The sequence below is a fragment of the Haliotis rufescens genome, unplaced genomic scaffold, assembly GCF_023055435.1.
Source record: "Haliotis rufescens isolate VD_foot unplaced genomic scaffold, xgHalRufe1.0.p SCAF_17, whole genome shotgun sequence".
Classification (NCBI taxonomy): Eukaryota; Metazoa; Mollusca; class Gastropoda; order Lepetellida; family Haliotidae; genus Haliotis; species Haliotis rufescens.
The window spans coordinates 12,885,309-12,900,539 of NW_025963857.1; the positions used below are offsets into that span (position 1 = coordinate 12,885,309).

General features: G+C 41.6%; 1 protein-coding gene and 1 long non-coding RNA gene across 2 annotated transcripts; both read right to left on the minus strand.

The window, feature by feature from the left end:
- Positions 1-1,606: 1,606 nt before the first annotated feature.
- LOC124128163 lies at positions 1,607-4,409 on the minus strand. Its single transcript, XR_006860118.2, has 3 exons — positions 4,258-4,409; positions 3,726-3,781; positions 1,607-2,088 (listed from the first exon to the last, which is right to left on the minus strand). It is a non-coding gene; the product is annotated as an uncharacterized LOC124128163 (long non-coding RNA).
- Positions 4,410-7,831: 3,422 nt separating this feature from the next.
- Positions 7,832-14,731, minus strand: LOC124128164. The gene is made up of 3 exons (XM_046491563.2): positions 14,645-14,731; positions 11,402-11,881; positions 7,832-10,956 (listed from the first exon to the last, which is right to left on the minus strand). Exons 2-3 carry the CDS (start codon positions 11,861-11,863, stop codon positions 8,635-8,637), a joined length of 2,784 nt encoding a protein of 927 aa, XP_046347519.2. The 5' UTR covers positions 11,864-11,881; positions 14,645-14,731; the 3' UTR covers positions 7,832-8,634.
- Between the last annotated feature and the right edge of the window lie 500 nt (positions 14,732-15,231).

The window sequence follows — 15,231 nt, forward strand, 5'->3', positions numbered from 1 at the left end:
ACGTAGCTTCGACGTAGCAGGACGTAATTGTTTATCTTGTGATATTGGAAGGCAATTAGTGAATCAATTAGAAAAGTTAATTGATTGGTATAAATACTCATTTTTATACCAAATTACCTTCTGAGATGGTTTGCCTTCCTCTTTATTTCAGTGATTTTACCTTGTGAAAGTAGATCCCTCAAAGGAATAAGGACGTAAACAGACGTAATTTCTCGTAATTTGATTGGTCAAAAACAGACATGTGACCACTTTCTCACACCTATAAATACGATGAGATCCATACTGGGTCATTCTGACTTTGGCAGTCTAAAGGTCAGTTTCAATCAAAGGGCAGATAATTCAGCCCAAAAGTTCCCCTTGTCCTTATGTAATCATTTCTATAAATAGACTGCATTTTTTAACACAGACACAAATTGCTATCTTAGTAACTGTAAAGTTATTCAGATAAAGAAGTCATCTATATATATTTATAGCAGTAAACTACCATTATAGTTACAGGCAATAATTATTTTGCCCTGACACTGGTCCTTACAAATAAACCTTAAAACTCAGAGGGATCTACTTATTTGGAAGCATTGTGTTGTCCATTTAAGGCATTGTTATACCCACATGAATAAAAACTAATTATTCATTGAAAAGAAGTGTTTTGACTCTCAGTTACATCCCGACTTCGAGGTTTATCAGAAGTTCGGGTCCGGGCCGCTACAATATGTAGACGTCCCCGTACCTGGATCCTGCATCGTTAACATATGTCGACGTCCCGGTACCTGGATCCTGTATCGTTAACATATGTCGACGTCCCGGTACCTGGATCCTGCATCGTTAACATATGTAGACGTCCCGGTACCTGGATCCTGCATCGTTAACATATGTCGACGTCCCGGTACCTGCATCCTGCATCGTTAACATATGTAGACGTCCCGGTACCTGGATCCTGCATCGTTAACATATGTAGACGTCCCGGTACCTGGATCCTGTATCGTTAACATATGTAGACGTCCCGGTACCTGGATCCTGCATCGTTAACATATGTCGACGTCCCGGTACCTGCATCCTGCATCGTTAACATATGTAGACGTCCCGGTACCTGGATCCGGCATCGTTAACATATGTAGACGTCCCGGTACCTGGATCCTGAATCGTTAACATATGTAGACGTCCCGGTACCTGGATCCTGTATCGTTAACATATGTCGACGTCCCGGTACCTGGATCCTGCATCGTTAACATATGTAGACGTCCCGGTACCTGGATCCTGTATCGTTAACATATGTCGACGTCCTGGTACCTGGATCCTGCATCGTTAACATATGTCTACATCTCGGTACCTGGATCCTGCATTGTTAACTTATGTCGACGTCCCGGTACCTGGATCCTGTATCGTTAACATATGTCGACGTCCCGGTACCTGGATCCTGTATCGTTAACATATGTAGACGTCCCGGTACCTGGATCCTCCAGTGTGAACATATGTCTACATCTCGGTACCTGGATCCTGCATTGTTAACATATTCCGGCGTCCCGGTAACTGGATCCTGCGTCGTTAACATATGTCGACGTCCCGGTGCACGAATATCTATGGCTAACGAGACAAACATCCCAAGCAATGAACATCCAGTTAACATTTATTGTTTATAATAATGTCTTCTTCTGAAAAAAAATCTGGCATTTCACAAACGTATGATGGCGCATGATAAAACGGAGAGAGTTCTCGTGAGATTGTGGATGCACATAATCATACATTTTTGTTGTGAAAATATTGACGACTCAGAAAATTGCTGTTTCTCATTTTAGCTTTCAGTTCTGTGGTGCGCAGGTTGAAGGCAGGATTGACATTGTCAGTGAATCAGTGAATGATGATTATGATTGGACGGTCATTTGTACACAGCTATGACGTCACAAAGGTGACAGAGTGGCACAGAAGTTGAAGTTTCATCAGATCTTCGTTGATTGGCGCAGTGGAAGACCTCAGTTTGTCAAGTTTTGCTCGCGTTTCCACAATATGTTTTTCGGTCTGCCTGAACTGTGACGTGTTGCTGCTTTGGCCCAACTTCTCTTGCCGGAGCATCTGCGATACACCTCTCTTCGCCTGCAATCAAGAAAACATTTTCAAACCTATTCCACAAGACAACAAAACTAGAGCAGACAACTTCCAGCTTTTTTCGGGTGTTCATTATCATAAATGCCTCGTCTTATTGGACAGGGAAATAATTCACGACAGGTTCATCACGACATGTAAACCAGGGTCAAGCAAATCAAAGGTTGATAACATGAGCACCCTTTCCCCCTGTCACACATTTTTGACCACCCGATTACCAAAATGGTCGGCTCTTAGCTTTAGTCTCAGAAATACAGCTATCTTATTAAAGACTTGCCAGATCATTCTAGACTTGAGTTGGACATGTTGGATGCATTTTTCATTATTCTCTAGGGTGTGGGAGACTACAAAGGAATATCCACAGGGTTTTATGCATCTGGATAAGAGCTATGTGATATTGAAGAAATATATTTTCAAGGGTGAACGTAAACGATGATCAGTTCTTCGAACCGTGGCTTTAGACTGACTCGCACACATGTGAGAATAATTGCAGTGTTATCCTCGGAATCTTTATGTACAGGTTCTTTTCCAGTAATTCACATCACGACTAAACCGAACCCCTGCACGATATTCTCCCACAAACTCCATTCATCCCTAACCCTGCAGCTATTAAAGGCTCTGATCCAATGGGCGTTCGTCACGTGCGTGCACTACAATATACACCGAAGACGTACTCCATCCTTACACTTATACAACTTATACAACAGTGCATTATTACATATACTGAATTACACAGAATAGAACCCTGGGCAGTGTTCGAAGAACTTCAGCGGAAAATGAAAAGTTCCTTTGCGCGAACATATCACTATATGTACGCTGATTTGCTATTTGAGTATTTAGCTGTGCAGAGTTGCGTCCCTTGGGCACGCCAGAAACCTATGATTGTGGGTTCGAATTCCGGTTCGCCCCGATTATGATTCTAGGTTTGTCAGCACCATACCCGTGGTCGTGGGTTTCACCGAAGTGGTAAACGTCTCCTCCCACATTAAACTGACACGCCCTGATATAACTGTAATACTGTTAAACCCAACTCACTCACTGTGCTCCAAATCACTGAAAGATAGAGGACAAGGAGTTCGACCCTTTTCTTTCAACTGTTCCTTTATCCGTACCGTATCTATTACGTTCTCAGTGCCTGCATGCAGGAAGCGACCCACGCGCTACGGCTATCGTACCTACACCACCTTAACAATATAACATAGACTTACAATGGATATAAGGGCATCCTCTGTATCTCCAGAGCTCTTAAACTGCGAGAACCACGGGGGATGGGTACAGGGGTTAGTGTAGGTTAACGAAATGCTAGCCCTGGAGATAAGAGTGAGAGAGTGAGTTTGGTTTTACGCCGCCTTTAGCAATATTCCAGCAATATCACGGCGGGGGACACCAGAAATGGGCTTCACACATTGTACCCATGTCGGGAATCGAACCCAGGTCTTCGGCGTGACGAGCGAACGCTTTAACCTTTAACCACTAGACTACCCGACCGCCCCTGGAGCTAAGAGGATGATGTAAGGGCGGTAATACATAATGTAATAAGTACCCTTTTCTAACGCCCTCTGGTGTGACTCAGCCGGGGATCGAACGATATTCCGCTCTCGGGCAGGCGTTACCTAGAGACTACTTACTGGGGAGTTCCAGGGGTTCCTGCTGTGGTTCCACTTTCCCATCCTTGTCCTGTTATCTGTGTGAAGACGGTGCAATGTCTAGATTAATCTGTACCTCACGGGGATTGCCCAACACATCATTACTTGGGGCCATGAATAACATTATTATGCCTTCGGAAAAAGTACGAGTTTATCGGATAATAGTGTTCTTAACATACTGGCCTTAAACAATAAAACTGAACGATTCTATTAACCTATCATTTTGATTTCCAGTTGGCCCTTACTCGTTACACGTCTCGGGGTAATGAAGCGTATTTTCTTTATACGTTTATTCTTCAAATAGTATATTTACAGATTCTGGGAAACACATACGGACATAAAACCGATTAAATAGACCAATAAACCGATTAAATAGTCCAATCACTGCCTTCAATACAAATCTTATCTAATGTTATGAAAAGACTGATTCAGCATATTTGTCTTAATATATATTCACTACTGATGTTATAGTTTAATGTGAAATACAAAGAAATTGACAGACACAACTCCTTACCTTGTACAGTGTTGACGTTATTCAGTAGAGAAATCTGGCTAGTTGTGACAGCATGGATTGGCGCGTGTATTTATATTGACAACGGTTAACCGCTCTGCGCGATTTGCTGTAGTCAACACTTAAACCCGGAAGTGATCTGTCGTTATATCGGACACCGCGTTGCGTATATAAATAGCCTTCTCACTGCTGCGGTTAAACTCGCTCTGGGTTCATGTATACGCGAACACAGTATTGCGCAGTTCGAATTGAATATATTACCATCTTACCAAATCTCATGGGAATCGTTCCACAAAGCGATCTTGGTGCTACGAGTGTCGTAAGTCTATGTAAAAGTATGGGAGTTACGATCGTCTTAGCACTGAGACAGTGTTTTTGGAACGGGATCCTGCCTGAACTGAGCGACGTGAAAATAAAATGTGCCCCTTGTTGTCCCCTAGGACTCTGTCTGGGTAGTTAACGGAATATGTCCGATATATCGTGTCGGAGGGTCAACACTGTTTTTTAAAGAAAAGGAAGACTATATAAACCAACTACGGTTAATCCTCTATATTAGTGGTCGATCTCGTGTGTCGGTTATGTTTGTTTGTTGTTTAACGCCGCACTCAGCAATATTCCAGCAATATGACGGCGGTCTGTGTAAATAATCGAGTCTGGACAAGACAATCCAGTGATTGATATCAGGATCATCGATCCACGCAATTGGAATCAATGACAGACATCAACCAAGTCAGCGATCCTGACCACCCGATCCCGTTAGTCGCCTCTTAAGACAAGCATTTTCCTGGAAGCATGGGTTGCTGAAGATCTACTCTACCCCGGATCTTCACGAGTCTGTGTCGGTTATGAGCTGCCTTAGCTGTAAAAGGGTGTGCTCTCTCTCCCCCCCCCCCCCCCCCCCCCCCCCCCCCAATCATCTGAATACCGATTACCATCTAAGTTTTCACTCGGGAGTCTCACTGTTATATCTGTGGGTTATTAAACGCCGCACTCAGCAATATTTCAGCTAAACGACGGCAATCTTTAAGTAATCGAGTCTGGACCGGACAATACAGTGATTGATATCATGCGCATCGACCCACACAATTTGGATGCGCGATGTCTTGCATCAACCAAGTCAGCAAGCCTGATCACCCGATCCCGATTTTACGGCAAGCATGGATTGCTGAAGATCTATTCTATCCCGGATCTTCACGGGTGCGGAGTCTAACTGATCATCCCGAATACCATTTTACACCAACCTCAAAAGCTTTGACAAAAAGTGTGCGATTTGAGGTACATTTGTGTTGGCATTTTATGCACCATTATGATGAATCACCGCCGTCATATAGCTGGAATAATGCTGAGTGCGGCATCAAACAAACAAACAAACAATGTTGAATCTGCGAACCAAAGATACGATTTAATTTGCGTCCCGCACTGCTGATCCCCGAATACCCCCTTAAAAGATCCGGGGGCACGGGTGGCCCAGTCGTCTAAGGCGCCGCGATTCGCTGTGCAGAGTTGCGTCCCATGGGCACGCCAGAAACCTATGATTGTGGGTTCGAATCCCGCTTCGCCCCGGTTATGTTTCTAGGTTTGTCAGCACCATACCAGTGCTCGTGGGTTTCACCGATGTGGTAAACGTCTGAGACCTGCATCGCTTCGGGCTTTCCTCCCACATTAAGCTGACACGCCGTTATATAACTCGAAAACTGTTAAAAGCGGCGTTAAACCAAACTCACTGACACTTAAAAGATCCCGAATGCTGCATACCAAAAGAGGATAGGCAGTCTCTGTAAAGCTGCAGTTGAAGAAATTCACCCAGCTGTGACCAGATTAGAATAGGTGATGTGAAATGGTCAGTTTGGAGTTAGTATACTGGCCGGACTAGTACAAGCAGCTACAAACACACGTGCATGCACATCGCTATACAAGTACAACAATCCTGAGCGCGAAGTTAAACCCCATTTTACCTCAACTCACCTTACATCTTTTATTTCATAAAGAAAGAATACCAACTTGCCTGGCAAAACAAAGTATACTCCCATGTTTGATGGTGGCTAAAATGTCCCAAACAAGAATTGGTTATTCGATGGTGATTTATTTATGTACCATAGTTGTCTTTTGGACCTTAAATTTTCTGCGACTGTTTATAGTCGAGTAACGTTTTGATAACGGTTGTATTTTGGTCACATCAATTTTAAAGTGTATGCTTTCTATTGCCCGATGGTTTACATAATAAAAACGCTGCTAAATGGATAAGGAGTCTGGGTGACGCAGTGACTGCGCGACATATCTGGAATACTGGAGTGCGGCGTTAAACAGCAGACCAACTCTGGAAAGTAATCAGGAAAAGTAGAGAAGATTCACAGTTTTGGGACTCGCACTGTTGATGAGTCCATGTCTGAGGTTTACATTGTGTGAGTGAGTATGGTTTTACGCCACTTTTAGCAATATTCCAGCAATATCACGGCGGGGGACACCAGAAATGGGCTTCACACATTGTACCCATGTCGGGAATCGAACCCGGGTCTTCGGCGTTACGAGCTAACGCTTTAACCACTAGGCTACCCGACCGCCCCCTGAGGTTTAAAAAGTCGATAGCGAATCAGCAGGGTACTCTTCGTTTTATTTCCGCCTTGGTAGCTGTGACGGGCTACACGAAAAGCAACAACAGGCGCTTACTATCATATATATACAGTGCTTCAGATAACATTTTGAGGTGAGGTGAAATTGGGTTTAACGTCGCGTCCAAGATTATTGCACTTATATAGCGACGTGCATGCACGTGTATGTGTGCGTGCACGTGTATGTGTGTGTGTGGCTGCTTGTACTAGTCCGGACTGATGCCGATTTATAGTGCTAGCTCACTGAGATACCATGCCGCAGATTAACATGAATACCCCACTCAGACACAGTATACTGACTCCGAGCCGACCAGTCCTTGTTTTACCCCCTTAATGCCGAGCGCCAGACAGGGTAACAACAAGTACAATCTTTTAACGTCTTTTTGTATGACGCGGCCCGGGATCGAACCCTGGACCTTCCGCTTTCCGGGCGGACGCTCTACCACAAGACCACGGAGGCGGTCCGATAACATTTTGAGCAATTGAGTTTTTACTCGGTTTATATTTTAATTGGGTTATTACATTTTACATTTGGTAACCAATATTGTTTCACACATCTATTCATCACTCTATTGGGTTTTTCCCAAATTTAGTACACATTTTGGGATTTCAAAAAAGATTAAAATATGTTTTAGATGTATATAACGGTTCTAAACATAGGCTTGACCCGGAAAGTAAATTAGCTCGTAATTGCGTTTCGGAAATTAGCTCCGTTGTACGCATGCTGAAAAAGCTTCATTGGGTATCGACGCGTACTGTTTTTATACATTTGAATTTTTCATTTAATGCATGTGTTTCAAGTTAATTGAAAGTAATTGGGTTTTGAATATTTTTATAATTTTTTTAATTTCTTTTTTTTTTGGGGGGGGGGGGGGGGATATTTGACGCAAATACGCAGCTTATCTGTATCTCTGTATATAACAGATTGTTTTAGCCGAATCTCTTAACAGAAGACTAAACCCAGTATCATGATTGATTAAATTTAATTCAAAGGTGTTAAAAATATATACAGCACTTGTTGTGAAAATAGGTACATACGTTAATCATGACAAATTATGAAAATAAGTATGTAGTATTCCTGTCGGATTTGGTGTAATCGTTGAATAGAACACACCAAACTACTTACAACATTACAAAGAAACAAGTTAGGTACAAACGTTAATCGTAAATTATGAAAATAAGTAAATAGCATTCCTCTTGGATTTGGTGTTATCGTAGAATAAAAGACACAAGCAATATTTCAATATTACAAAGAAACACACAAATCACACTTTTTCTTCTCCTTACCTCAACAAAATGTTATTGAACAACGTTACAAACTTGGGTATAATCTGAAGGAACAAATCTTGAAATTAAGTCAAGTCTGGATCTCAATACTCCTTGAAATGAATTGTGTTTGAGTAGAATTTTCTTTTGCATTCTGCTTTAACCAAGGTGTAACTTCTCGACGATCAATGTGTGACCTTTACACATATTTAACAACTCAACAATGAAACAACAAACAACCTACACAACATTGCAGTTTGAATCGATAAAGCGATGAATTTGTTTGGACGAGACTATTGATTCAAATATGCTTCGAATTGCTGGTGTTATGGCGCCATGATATTGCTACAAGTGGCGGAAAACTCAACTCAACTCACTCTTGTGGGAGTGAAGCTCGAGGCGTGACGATTCGTGGATTCCATCCAATGAGCATTTGAGCGAATCAACACTGCAAAGTCCTAAGCTGTTGTGCCACCCGTGCCCTCTGAAGTAGACCAGAACTTGCCTACCATGGGTCTGGGCCTTCTGTCTTCACTAGGGCTGTGTCCTTCATGTCCATATTTCCATGTCGGTATTCGACCCTGTCGAAAGTTCGCTCTCGGTTCGTGTAGCGTCTACTACAGCCGTTGGACATGAAATGACGTTGATGAGATCTCCAGTGTTCGATGTTATCAAACACAGGCCGTGACTCCCGCCTGTAGGGTGTGTTCTTATACTGAGATGATGAAGCACCAGCGTGCCACGACCCTTGTTCACAAACAACAATCCTGGTATCACAACGGGAGTTCTTTCCTGGAGGAAACTTTGTAGTAGAATCCAAAGCGTTTGTGTCCAAAAAGGGTTTGATGGGTTTTGTGGCATCAATGGCGCTTGACAAACTTGTGTCAGGATGGACATCACCGGGAGCTCTGCAAGCAAGTGAGTCAGTTGGTGCTTTCTCTTCAGTGGGGCCAATAGGGGTTTTACAATCAGCAGTGCCCACTAGTCTACCCTGGGATACAGAGCAACGGTTGATAGAATCAAGAGAAGCTGATGATTCTGGCTTTGAAGTCAACACTTTGTCCTCTTCAAAAGAGTTTAGACATTGTGACAGTTTCGAAGTTTGAGTTCTGAATGAATCTGATGCTGATGCGTTGGTTGCAGGCTGCCACTTAACAGGACTCACTGACACCCCCTGTGTTGATATAGTAGTTGATGTCTCTGGTCTGCCTTCTCGGTTTCCGGGACTAGCTGGAACAGAAGCACCATCTTCTTCTTTACTAGATCTCGAATCATATCGAAAAGACTCATTACTGTTAACATGTTCCTTCTTGTAGGGAGCTATGGGACTCTCTGGCCAGTTTTCATGAGTCCATTTTGATCTGCCCGGAGAATAAGCACATTGCTGTTCATCTATGATTAGTTTCATTGAGTCTTCTGAATCAGCCAAAATATCAGGAATCCATTCTTGTTTATCCTCTAGAGTGAAAGGGACACATTGTAAGGAATATTCTTGGTCTGACTTTTCTACTTTATATATAGATCCTGAGTCATTCTTGTCTTCAGTTGAACTGATAGGAATGGGTGTTGACGTGTTTAGCCTCATATCAGTAAACTGATGATCTTGTCCAGAAAATCCAGAAGGTCCTCCTGCAGACCCCTGAGATGTTGAGGAGAGAGCAGTGTCTGCGTACCTGGTAGTTTTGGTGACATCCTCTCTCTCGACCTTTACTACGGTTACCTTTGAAGATTTGGTTACCGTAGTCTCCTCAATGCAAGGCACATGTTGGGTTTTCATATTGTGGGAAGCTAATGACTTGACTCTTTCTACACCAGAACATACCTCTGTATCTGGTGTTTTCTTCTCCAACTGATCACAAGGTGGTACCTTTACCTTTGCTTCCTGTATAACAAATCTTTTCTTGTCAAGTAATACAGAACACAACTTTGTCTTTGTGGATAGTACTTTTCTGCCAGAGCTCGGAGAAATTTCTTTTGTTGAACTTCTTGTTGATTTAGGCTGAAGAGCTTCAGAGAGTAGGCTAGTAGCGCTTGTTTTAGACTTCTTGCGTTTTCTTTGACGTTTGCCTTTGAGTGATGTTAATTTCCCAACTTCTGACTCGGGATCTTGTCTGTCTGATTCAAAATATGCAACCTTTTTCATTGGTTTGTTTGTTTTTGTCATTTTGTCTCCAAGCATTACATCATCAGCTTTTTCTTTCAAATGGTTCCCACTCCCCAAACACTTCTTCCCTCTTCCCTGTCCAGTTCTGGTGAGACTGCTGTGCCCTTGTGGTGCGGATCCACTCCTCTTCCACTTCTTCTTTCCTCGTGTAGGATCAACACCAATGTGAGTGTCTTGTGTTCGAGGTGGAGATGCACTCCTCTTATTAGCAACATCATCTCCGGCCTCCACCTGACTATCTTGGACTGTAGTCGTGATCATGCTTGTGTCTCCAGGTGTGCTCATGACACCAGTAGCTGCTCCTCCACCTCCAGCATCACTATACTTTTTAGGATAGGAATATTTAGGTTTTTCTCCCTGTATTCTGGTGATACATTTGAAGTATGACCTACCTTTACAGTTGTGCTTGTATAGGTCTGAGTCGATCCAGAAAACTGTCAAATACTTCTTTTTCTTCTTCGGAAGATTTTTAAGGAACTTACCAATTTCCTGACTTAATCTTCCTGGCATGAGCCTTTTCAGGTGCCGACGGATGTTGAGCGATTTTCCTATGTAGATTGTCTTGTGTTTATAGGCAATCTTATACACACCTTTCATTGGCTGTTTGTCGGGAAGCTCATAGTATGGCATGTGATTTGATTGGAGGAGCTCGCATGGTGGTACCTGAGTAGAAGGAATATAACATACAATACAAGATACAAGATGCAAACAAAGTATACAGTACTATACGCCCATGTTTGATGGTGGCTAAAATGAAACAAACATAAAATGGTTATTCGATGGCGATGTATTTGATATGGATCTCATAGTTGTGTTTTTGACCTTACGTCTGCTGTGTTTTTGATGACTGTTTTAGGCCTAGTAACGTTTTGATAATGTTTGTAATTTTGTCATCAAAGCCAATTTTCCAGTGTATACTTTTCTTTTGTTGGGCATTTTACATAATTTTATCTACACCTATGCACATATTTTCATCCTTATAGTCCTTGTCATGGAATCATTTAAATGATGAAGTGAAGTTAAGACTTGTCATTGTTGCTTGGCATGCTGATGGCCGAAGTATATAAACACAAGCATTACTGAACAAATTCTAAAACCTATATATTACCTCCGTAACCCTGTCTATACTTTTATATTTTGGAAGCTTCATATTCTGAGATCCATGAACTTGACTATCCTGTGTTGATTTAGCCAGGCCCACATCATTTGGGATTTTGTCTGTATTGTCTGATCCCAAATCGCTGTGCATCTTTGTACCACTGGCTGTGGTTGTATCCTGTTCAGAGTTCCAGACTGGTGCATCCAATCTGTCTGGAAAATCTTTTGTTTTTCTGGGTCGACTTGGGCCAAGTATGACAGGAAGTTCATCTTCTGAAGCAATTTCGGTGTCTGTTTCAAGAATTGGAAATGACTTTTGAAGGTTTGCGATTTTCCTGAGGTCTTCATGCTGAACTGGCAGACAGCCACAATAGCCGCATGCGTGCCCCTCAGTTTGTGGTACATAATGGGCACATTGTCCACAGCTGCAGCTACCCCGAGGAACCCCACGCTTGTCTTTGACGTAGGACATCAGGAAGTCTCCAGCAACCTACATTATTGCAGAACATTTAGGCAGATCAATAGTTTTTCTCTTGCCATCCCGTATGTAATCAGTTCAACTATTTGTACTTGTTATGCAACAAACTGAATTTAATGTGTTTACATGCACATTTTCTCTTAAAGGCAATAATTATTTCCTAATTCTGTGGTATAACACTGGTACTCTTAAACAATAAATGACATATATATCTGAAACATCTCAAAACTTAACCATATTCAATGTACTTGTAAGTGCCCTGATAATTGTTAATGGTTTCTACAAACAAAGACAAATCTGACCTATATCAATATGTTCTAATTATGGTACACATAAAGATAATTAGAATTGGCTTTTCGAAAGACGCAACCAACTTTCACTGGATCAGGTGGTTTAGTGCGAACTTAGGGCTGAATATCGGCCTTTGTGCAGGTTTAGATAAATCCTTGAAAACATACATATTTCTTTAGGAACTCCGAAAGGTGACGTTTTTGAGGTGAGGTGAAATGGGGTTCAAAGTCGCGTCCAAGATTATTGCACTTATATAGCGACGTGCATGTACGTGTGTGTGTGTGTGTGTGGCTGCTTGTACTAGTCTGGACTGATGCCGATCAGAGTGCTAGCACACTGAGATACCATGCCGCAGTTAAACATGAATACCCCACTTAGACATAGTATACTGACTCCGAGCCGACCAGTCTATGTTTTAGCCCCTTAATGCCGAGCACCAGACAGGGTAACAACAAGTACCATCTTTTAACGTCTTTTGGTATGACGCGGGCGGGGATCGAACCCCGGACCTTCCGGTCTCCGTGCGGACTCTATACCACCAGACCACGGAGGCGGTCTGATGTTTTTTAAGCTTAATTTGATTTTCAATTACGAAAACGTCCATGGTGTCTACAGCACACATCTAACCTTTTGACTACTTATAGGGGGTCCAGTGCAGAAATGAAGACTCATGTTTCACCAAAATCAGTTTTTGTGTAGTCGAAATATGTGACCAAGGAGATTTTTTATCACCATACCTGACAGTTTGGATGGTTTTTGTTTCTAGTGACCTCTCGCCTAATTGTCCTAGCCAATAATTTGTCATTTGCAGGTTGCCGTGATACAGCAGGATATAGAAAAGTTTCACTCTTACACTGTCATACACTCATGGCGCAAAATTGTTTTTTGAGTCAAAAGAATTTTGATTTCTTTACCTAGGATAATTTTAAAGCTTTTGAAATAAATTATGTGGTTCTGTGGCCACTGAAATATATGGACAGTAGTGAGTAAGTTGGATTTAAGGCAGCTTTGAACAGTATTCCAGATATATCACAGTGTTTCAGTTTAATGTGGGAGGAAAGCCCAAAGCGATGCAGGTCTGCGACATTTGCCACTTTTTGAAACACATTGGCACGAAATGGTGCGGACAAACCCGGAAGCATTATCTGGGTTAACCAGGATTCGAACCCAATAATAGGTTTCTGGCATGCCCAAGGTATGTAACTCTGCACAGTGAATTGTGGCAACTCAGACAACTGTGCCACCAATGACCTGCACAGTGGTTGAGTTAGTGAGTGAGTTTGGTTTTATGCCGCTTTTAGCAATATTCCAGCAATATCACGGCGGGGGACACCAGAAATGGGCTTCACACATTGTACCCATGTCGGGAATCGAACCCGGGTCTTCGGCGTGACGAGTGAATGCTTTAACCACTAGGCTACCCGACCGCCCCATGCACACTGACAGTGGTTGAAATAGGAACATATTGAAATTATTACATCTTGTTAAATTTTGCTTTTATGGAGTTTGTGTATTTGCAACATTACCCGTCAAATGTACATGCATTTCAATGGAATATAACAACAAAAAACAAATCATAATTTGTAATGCACCAAATTTTGAAACAAAAACATTTTTTTGTTCCACTGCTTAAAGCCTATCAATTATGTATTTATTCACATCACAAAATAATGACTACTACCACTATTTTAACTGTATTATTTAAAAATAAGTTGTTGTTTGTCATAAAAATAATTACTGATGTCACAAATTTGATTTTCAGATTTTCTAGATCTATAAACAAAATTCAATTATTAATATCATTATCAATAAATTCATTTATTGATAACTAAAAACATAATTTATTGTATCAACTAATGTACTATAAGGAAAAAACCTTAAACAACACCGCGCTTCACAGTGTCAGACCACACAGCTATGATAGGAAGAGTTGCCTCCCCTAAGCTTGTGGGCGATGGAATAGGGTGTTTGTTTGTTGTTTAACGCCGCACTCATCAATATTCCAGCTATATGACGGCGGTCTGTAAATAATCGACTTTGGGCCAGACAATCGAGAGAATGATATCATGAGTATCGATCCACGCAATTGGGAAGCGATGACATGCATCAACCAAGTCAGCAAGCCCCCCATTTGGTCGCTTAATTATTACAACAAGTATGAGCTAGCTATTCTAACCTGGTTCTTCAAGGGTGGGGCGATTGAATAACTATCACCTTTGCTCTTGTTCATGTGCCTATCTAAAATTTATAATATGAGAAGATGACATAAAAAATACTGCCAACACACACAACAGTCGGTGACGAGCTGCTATATATTTCTTTAGGTTTAATTCCGGATTTTTGTCAATATTTCGGGCCCGCGTATTCCTGATTATTTTTGATGATCCCGTGTTAATTTTAATTAATTTCAATTTTACGCACTCTAACATATAACAAGCATTAGAGGAAATCGATTTTGCATTCAACTACAACATCTATTCTTACCTCAAACGCGGCTGCCAGCTGCCATCTAAAACGTACCGAACACCAACATGTGCTTTTCGTCTTTACGAAATGACACGCGGTCAAGGTCATAAAGGGAAGGGCGGGTAACTCTGAGTCACTTTTAATATAGCGTGCAGGTTGCAGTTGTACTTCTTTTCAGACGTTATGATTGTTTGTTTTTGTTTGTTTGTTGTTTTACGCCGCACTCAGCAATATTCCAGCTATATGACGGCGGTTCAGACGTTATGAGATATTAATGATGTAACTATACCAATAAGTCATACCAACACATTTTTATTGACACATTTATGCTATTACGGCCTGCTATTTTGATAAGTGACCTTAACTGAATATTTTTTTTATAAATTAAGAGGCCTATACAATAATCTTGGCTTGTTTGTTCACAGTCTGTCGACGTATCGATTGTGTGTAAGCATTAGTGATGAGACAAAATTTAATGCAATGATTGTGATGTATATTTTATCTCAGCAGAAGAAAAAAAGACACCTTTCTTTTGGATCTAAAATGATCGCATGTTTTCGTATTTATATTAAATTCTGGTCATCGACATATATTATGTGACTGAG